The 8,408-nt window shown below is 50.4% G+C and overlaps 2 protein-coding genes across 2 annotated transcripts in view; both read right to left on the bottom strand.

Moving 5' to 3' along the window:
• The window catches only part of LOC118431676 (WD repeat-containing protein 78-like), a gene marked incomplete at its 5' end in the record, with an annotated part of 25,289 nt that extends 22,456 nt beyond the window's left edge, over positions 1-2,833 (bottom strand). Inside the window, 3 exons of the mRNA XM_035842921.1 lie at positions 83-211; positions 2,324-2,411; positions 2,817-2,833. Of these exons, the coding sequence (XP_035698814.1) occupies positions 83-211; positions 2,324-2,411; positions 2,817-2,833 (234 nt within the window). The remainder of the gene's footprint in view (positions 1-82; positions 212-2,323; positions 2,412-2,816) is intronic.
• Positions 2,834-4,564: 1,731 nt separating this feature from the next.
• Positions 4,565-8,408, bottom strand: part of LOC118432540 (DDB1- and CUL4-associated factor 11-like) — an 11,589-nt gene continuing 7,745 nt past the window's right edge. The window contains exon 2 of the mRNA XM_035844160.1: positions 4,565-5,898. Coding sequence (XP_035700053.1) covers positions 5,056-5,898 — 843 coding nt within the window. The 3' untranslated portion in view covers positions 4,565-5,055. The remainder of the gene's footprint in view (positions 5,899-8,408) is intronic.

The raw sequence follows: 8,408 nt of genomic DNA on the forward strand, positions 1-8,408 counted from the left end.
GGAAACGGAAACTTGTTTTGGGCTGCAGGAAACTGACACTTGTTTTGGGCTGCAGAAAACTGAAACTTCTGAAGTTTCTCACCGTGGAAGAGAAGAAGTTGATGGCCGGTGACGTCATGTCATGTGACCAGAGTCGGACGCTCCAGTCCGCACTGCAGCTCAGGAAGATGTCGGGCGCAAACGGCGACCACGTGATCTTGTAGACGGGACCCTGCACAGAAGAGGACAAAAACAGGACAGAATCAGACGGGACCCTGCACAGAACAGGACAAAAACAGGACAGAATCAGAACGGAGACCACGTGATCTTGTAGACGGGACCCTGCACAGAACAGCACAAAAACAGGACAGAATCAGACGGGACCCTGCACGGAACAGGACAAAAACAGGACAGAATCAGACGGGACCCTGCACAGAACAGGACAAAAACAGGACAGAATCAGAATGGAGACCACGTGATCTTGTAGACGGGACCCTGCACAGAACAGGACAAAAACAGGACAGAATCAGACGGGACCCTGCACGGAACAGGACAAAAACAGGACAGAATCAGACGGGACCCTGCACAGAACAGGACAAAAACAGGACAGAATCAGAATGGAGACCACGTGATCTTGTAGACGGGACCCTGCACGGAACAGGACAAAAACAGGACAGAATCAGACGGGACCCTGCACAGAACAGGACAAAAACAGGACAGAATCAGAACAGAGACCACGTGATCTTGTAGACGGGACCCTGCACAGAACAGCACAAAAACAGGACAGAATCAGAACGGAGACCACGTGATCTTGTAGACGGGACCCTGCACAGAACAGGACAAAAACAGGACAGAATCAGAACGGAGACCACGTGATCTTGTAGACGGGACCCTGCACAGAACAGCACAAAAACAGGACAGAATCAGACGGGACCCTGCACGGAACAGGACAAAAACAGGACAGAATCAGACGGGACCCTGCACAGAACAGGACAAAAACAGGACAGAATCAGAATGGAGACCACGTGATCTTGTAGACGGGACCCTGCACAGAACAGGACAAAAACAGGACAGAATCAGACGGGACCCTGCACGGAACAGGACAAAAACAGGACAGAATCAGAACGGAGACCACGTGATCTTGTAGACGGGACCCTGCACAGAACAGCACAAAAACAGGACAGAATCAGAACGGAGACCACGTGATCTTGTAGACGGGACCCTGCACGGAACAGGACAAAAACAGGACAGAATCAGACGGGACCCTGCACAGAACAGGACAAACCCTGCTCAGAACAGCACAAAAACAGGACAGAATCAGACGGGACCCTGCACGGAACAGGACAAAAACAGGACAGAATCAGAACGGAGACCGCGTGATCTTGTAGACGGGACCCTGCACAGAACAGGACAAAAACAGGACAGAATCAGACGGGACCCTGCACGGAACAGGACAAAAACAGGACAGAATCAGAATGGAGACCGCGTGATCTTGTAGACGGGACCCTACACGGAACAGGACAAAAACAGGACAGAATCAGATGGGACCCTGCACAGAACAGGACAAAAACAGGACAGAATCAGACGGGACCCTGCACAGAACAGGACAAAAACAGGACAGAATCAGAACGGAGACCACGTGATCTTGTAGACGGGACCCTGCACAGAACAGCACAAAAACAGGACAGAATCAGATGGGACCCTGCACAGAACAGGACAAAAACAGGACAGAATCAGACGGGACCCTGCACAGAACAGGACAAAAACAGGACAGAATCAGAATGGAGACCGCGTGATCTTGTAGACGGGACCCTGCACGGAACAGGACAAAAACAGGACAGAATCAGAATGGAGACCGCGTGATCTTGTAGACGGGACCCTGCACGGAACAGGACAAAAACAGGACAGAATCAGAATGGAGACCACGTGATCTTGTAGACGGGACCCTACACGGAACAGGACAAAAACAGGACAGAATCAGAACGGAGACCGCGTGATCTTGTAGACGGGGAAATGAGACAAAAACAGCACTTACTGTGTGCCCTGCGTACGAGTCCAGGTACTGCTCGTTGTAGGAACAGGAACCGGACAGTAACAGGACAGAAACAGGACAGAAACAGCCCTTACCGTGTGCCCGGCGTACGAGTCCAGGTACTGCTTGCTGTAGGAGAAGAAACAGGACAGTAACAGGACAGAAAGAGGACAGAAAGAGGACAGAAACAGGACAGAAACAGCCCTTACCGTGTGCCCAGAGTACGAGTCCAGGTACTGCTTGTTGTAGGAGCAGAAACCGGACAGTAACAGGACAGTAACAGGACAGAAACAGTACAGAAACAGCCCTTACCGTGTGCCCAGCGTACGAGTCCAGGTACTGCTCATTGTAGGAACAGGAACACTTGTGGATGTGGCCCTCCTCGGTCCCCGCCAGGTAGCTGCACAGGAAGTAATGGGGAATTATGGGTAGGCTGAACAGTGTAGTAGTATGGGTAGGTCATGTAGGCATTACAACTAATAGAATTACTGGATGTGACTTCACCATCATTTCCATGGCAACACAAAACCCTATTCCTTATCTAAAACTGCTCAGTAGAAGGCGCAGTTCGGCTCACATGTTGGGGTCCTTATTTAAAACTTCTCAGAAGAAGGGAAAGCGCAGGTTGACTCACATGTTGGGGTCCTTATTTAAAACTTCTCAGAAGAAGGGAAAGCGCGGGTTGACTCACATGTTGGGGTCCTTATTTAAAACTTCTCAGAAGAAGGGAAAGCGCAGGTTGACTCACATGTTGGGGTCCTTATCTAAAACTTCTCAGAAGAAGGAAAAGCGCAGGTTGACTCACATGTTGGGGTCCTTATTTAAAACTGCTCAGAAGAAGGGAAAGCACACCTGTCTGATGTTCACCTTTACCTGCCCTGAACCAGGTTAGACAGCAGCACTGATGCGTCTGGTTTGGTCACGATAACCTGTCCGCTAGGCCTAGCCAAGTCTCATAATGAAATGGTACTTTGTGCAAAATTAAAAAAAAAAGAAACTAGCTTTTACCTGGATAAGGCAGATTAAATGGAAAGTAGCCTCATAGCCATGTTTGTACAGTCTCACCTGCAGTCAACTTTCTATTCTCAACTCAGAAATGAGGAACTGTTGCAACAGGACCTACAGTGCTACACTGTAGCAGTTGGACAGGAACTGTAGCCACACGACCTACAGTGCTACACTGTAGCAGCTGAATAGGAACTGTAGACACAGGACCTACAGTGCTACATTGTAGCAGCTGAATAGGAACTGTAGCTACAGGACCTATAGTGCTACATTGTAGCAGCTGAATAGGAACTGTAGACACAGGACCTACAGTGCTACATTGTAGCAGCTGAACAGGAACTGTAGCCACAGGACCTATAGTGCTACATTGTAGCAGCTGGACAGGAACTGTAGCCACAGGACCTATAGTGCTACATTGTAGCAGCTGGACAGGAACTGTAGCCACACGACCTACAGTGCTACATTGTAGCAGCTGGACAGGAACTGTAGCCACAGGACCTATAGTGCTACATTGTAGCAGCTGAACAGGAACTGTAGCCACAGGACCTAGTGCCACTCTTAGCAGTTGGACTGGGACTGTAGCATACAGGACCTACAGTGCAACATTGTAGCAGTTGGAAAGGAACTGTAGCATACAGGAGCAAAGGAGGGAGTTTACCTCATGTCAAATAAAATGGCCTTAAACAGGCACCACTTGAGAAACGTCTAGCAGTGAATCTGTGCTTGTATGGCTGGCCGTGAATCTGTGCTTGTATGGCTGGATGTGAACTTGTGCTTGTACGTCTAGCCGCGAATCTTTGCTTGTAAGTCTAGCCTTGAATGTGTGGTTGTAATGTCTAGCCGTGAATGTGTGCTTGTATGTCTGGCCGTGAATGTGTGCTTGTATGTCTGGCCGTGAATGTGTGCTTGTATGTCTAGCCGTGAATGTGTGCTTGTATGTCTGGCCGTGAATGTGTGCTTGTATGTCTGGCCGTGAATGTGTGCTTGTATGTTTGGCCGTGAACTTGTGCTTGTATGTTTGGCCGTGAACTTGTGCTTGTACGTATCGCCTTGAATCTTTGCTTGTAATGTCTAGCCGTGTATGTGTGCCTGTGCGTCTGGCCGTGAATCTTTGCTTGTAAGTCTAGCCTTGTAGCGTAGAACGGGTTGACTCGCAGAACGGGTTGACTCGTAGAAAAGGTTGACTCGTAGAACGGGCTGACTCGTAGAACGGGCTGACTCGTAGAACGGGCTGACTCGTAGAACGGGCTGACGTGTACATCGGTCTGACGTGTAGAACGGTCTGACGTGTAGAACGGGTTGACTCGCAGAACGGGTTGCTTGTAATGTCTAGCCGTGTATGTGTGCCTGTATGTCTAGCCGTGAACCTGTGCCTGTATGTCTAGCTGTGAGAAGGATGTGCATGTGGGAATGGTGGTATCTGCAGATCTGAAGGTCAAGTCTGAAAAGCGGATTCATAGCATCAAATGGCTAAATGAATACCAGCTCGTGTGTTTGTTTAGATTTTATGAAGAATAAACGTCATGACACAGTATACAACAAACGAGATCATATAAACAGCAGATCTTTACTCGGCATCAAGTCCCACGCACCATCTGTACAAAACATGGCAACCTTACATCACAGACAGACTGCTTGTAAATAGACCCTTCACTTCAACTTAGACGAAGACTGTACTGATGCTTGTTTGCAACAGTTTATGATGGTCTCAATAAGGTTCCTTCTCGATCCACTAACTCTCTCATGTAAAGGTAACATCAAGCCTTTATCCTACACACAGCACGACAGTTCCTATTAGAATGGCACCAGCAGAGTATATACACTCCTTAGACAACGGAGCCTCAGATCAGAAGTTTGTCTCTCTCTTTCAACCTCCTCGGCATCGCCCACAGCTCCAGACTTCCATGAGCAGGCTGGTGTAAACAATGCCTGCAGTGGCAGTTCCGTGTGGTTTGGTTTACTGTACTTGAATAGGCATCTCCGAAATTGTCCGTTTTTTTTACACATGACGTCAATGCGCGTCGCCCCTAGTGATGACGTCAGTGCGCGTCGCCCCTAGTGATGAGCGACGGTAAGGCATCGGCGAACTTCTCGTCGTCGTCCGTGCCGCACTCCCAGCGGCAAACGGTGCAGTCCCAGGACACGCTGAGCATGCGCGGCGAGTACGGGTGCCACGACACATCTCGCACACACGACCTATGACCTTTCAGCCTGGCCGCGACCTCCCCCGTCAGCACGTCGTACACAAAGATGTCGCCGTTGGCGCTGCCGCTGTAAATGAACCGCTGGCCGGTGGTGAAGTCTGGCGAGAAGTAGCACCTGATCAGGGTCCGCAGCACCACGTGACCTGCGTACGTCATGACCGCGGTGTCGCCAGGCAGCCGCGGGGCCGTGACGCGGTCGGACGGCGTCCTCTGCCAGCGGTAGTCCCATCGGTGCATGGACCGCAGCTTGCTGATGGAGGGCTTGACGGTGGCGGCGGGCGAGAGCTTGCGGATGTCCCAGAGTTTGATGGTCTGGTCCTTGGAGTTGGAGATGAGGAAGCGGTTGTCGCCGCGGGAGTGGATGTGGGTGATGCCGTCGAAGTGGCCCAGCAGGATCCCCACTTCCCGCGGGTTTTCCTCGCTCAGCATCCGGCGGTCCCACACCTTCAGCAGCCCGTCATCTCCCCCGGAGAACAGGATCTGAGACGACGCGTCCGCAAACGTCACGGCGTTGGCGTCGTTACTGTGGCTGTGGATGCAGAGCGTCCGCTCCTGCCGACGCCGATCAAACACGTACAGGCACCCGTCGTTCGCCGCGCCCATGATCTCGCTGTCGTCGTGCGAGAAGGTGAGGGAAAAGACGCAGGAGGCGAAGCCGTCGTGAGAGAACGGCAGCTGGTGATTCGAACTCGGAGCTCCAGTCTCCACCGTCTATCACGTCAAAACCCCAGTCGGGATCGTCCTGCTCGTCCTGCTCACCTGACATGGCGGCGTCTTCCCACAACCAGCCTAACTCCGCTGATGAGGTCGTTATACCGGGAGCTGTTGCTGTTACCAAGCTGCTGTGCAATCCAACCAGCCAAACCGCAGGGACTTGACTAGAGCCGGTTCCAGGACAGCAGTGATCGCTGCTACAGCCGGACTGGGACAGCTGTGATCGCTCCTACAGCCGGACTGGGACAGCAGTGATCGCTCCTACAGCCGGACTGGGACAGCAGTGATCGCTCCTACAGCCGAGCGGGACAGCAGTGATCGCTCCTACAGCCGGACTGGGACAGCAGTGATCGCTCCTACAGCCGAGCGGGACAGCAGTGATCGCTTCTACAGCCGGACTGGGACAGCAGTGATCGCTTGAATAGCCGGACTGGGACAGCAGTGATCGCTTCTACAGCCGGACAGGGACAGCAGTGATCGCTTCAATAGCCGGACTGGGACAGCAGTGATCGCTTCTACAGCCGGACTGGGGCAGCAGTGATCGCTTCAATAGCCGGACTGGGACAGCAGTGATCGCTCCTACAGCCGGACTGGGGCAGCAGTGATCGCTTCTACAGCCGGACTGGGGCAGCAGTGATCGCTTCAATAGCCGGACTGGGGCAGCAGTGATCGCTCCTACAGCCGGACTGGGACAGCACTGATCGCTCCTACAGCCGGACTGGGACAGCAGTGATCGCTCCTACAGCCGGACTGGGACAGCAGTGATCGCTTCTACAGCCGGACTGGGGCAGCAGTGATCGCTCCTACAGCCGGACTGGGACAGCACTGATCGCTCCTACAGCCGGACACGGACAGCAGTGATCGCTTCTACAGCCGGACTGGGACAGCACTGTTCGCTCCTACAGCCGGACTGGGGCAGCAGTGATCGCTCCTACAGCCGGACAGGGACAGCAGTGATCGCTCCTACAGCCGGACTGGGACAGCAGTGATCGCACACACAGACGGACGGAAGATTAGTGAACCATGTAGTACCGATTACTTCACACTGCAGCCGTCTAACCGATGTTTGAAGCTGTTTTCCCGGTAAACTCCTCCACCTTCCGGGTCTCCGCTGCAAAAATGTGTCATGACCTTTGGCCTCGGAAGATACCAATATTGTAGGTTAACGTAGTATAATTGCTAAGTACTAGATAGGTACTAATGATGACATAGATAGATAAATCATTATATAACTAATATCAAATATAAAATTTGTTCAAATCCGAAACCAATAACGTCTTAGTATTATTTTTTTTACTATTATTAAAAGCGTTTATCCCCTGCTTGTATTTGGTATCGTCCCGGGTAAATATTTACCACAAAATGGCGGCGGTACGTTGTGTAAGTTGTGTAAAGCTGAGGAAACCGAGTTCTCTACCTCTTCCTGCGTAAGTTCTGAGCTGATTAGCGATGGCTGACAACAACGGAAGATGCGAGCAAACCAGTGAGTATATAGATATAGAGTTCTAGCTGATCTCGGCAGAGACAACAGGCTGGGAACATGACCTATTTGCTAGGATTCTGTAGAAGTGGTGTTAACGTTATAGTTATAAATTTTGTAACGCGTTTTCCAGATGTAACGTTACCTGGCAAGTCTGTCACTACATAACGTAAGGTTACCAGTTTACATGCAGGACCAATTAACGGTCAGTTAGCGACATGGCTGCATTCCAAGGTGCACCATGCAAAAATTAGTCAGTAATGATAAAACTATAAATATGTCATTTACATTGAAAACCTTTGCAATGAATATTGCACAATTTTTGTGGAAGATCATGGGCCCATGGTGCCTGGGTCGACTTTACGTGACGTTCTACTGAGGCAAATTCGGCAGTTCAACCTCATTCATAACTACGGCACTACTGTGGGCGATGGTGGGGAAGACACAAAAATTTTACCGTGGTTTGTTTGTTTACCACTTTTGTAATATTTTGCAGCAAGTTTTTGAATATGTGTGCTGATAGGTTGAGCACTACAAGGAGAAAGACTCAAGTGACCGTTAATTGGTCACCCTAGAACAATTCTTCACTGCCAACTACTCCATTATTACATGCTGGTGCGCAGCCAAAGATGGAGGGAAAAAATAAATTACCATGCACTTTTTTAACAGACAAACTACTGTTTCTTTACATGGGTTAAATATTTAATTCTGCCTAGGCATTTTGGAACAATAATCATTTTCCATAATTTGACCGTAAACTGGTAACCTTACGTTACAACAAAACGTTTGCTGATTGAATTTTCAGCACCTGTATTATCCTAGGGGGGCTTGCTCCCCCAGGAAAATTTAAAATCTTGACCCTCTAAAACGCCATTTCCTGCGTTTTGAGGGGCGAATTTTGCTGCCAGACTAAGCTATAAGTTTTGATGGCAATCACTGCTCCCTAACCCACCCCACCCCCGTCCCTCCTGTGCTGCCGACACTGCTACGAACA

This window comes from Branchiostoma floridae, chromosome 15 (genome assembly GCF_000003815.2).
Source record: "Branchiostoma floridae strain S238N-H82 chromosome 15, Bfl_VNyyK, whole genome shotgun sequence".
Taxonomy (NCBI): Eukaryota; Metazoa; Chordata; class Leptocardii; order Amphioxiformes; family Branchiostomatidae; genus Branchiostoma; species Branchiostoma floridae.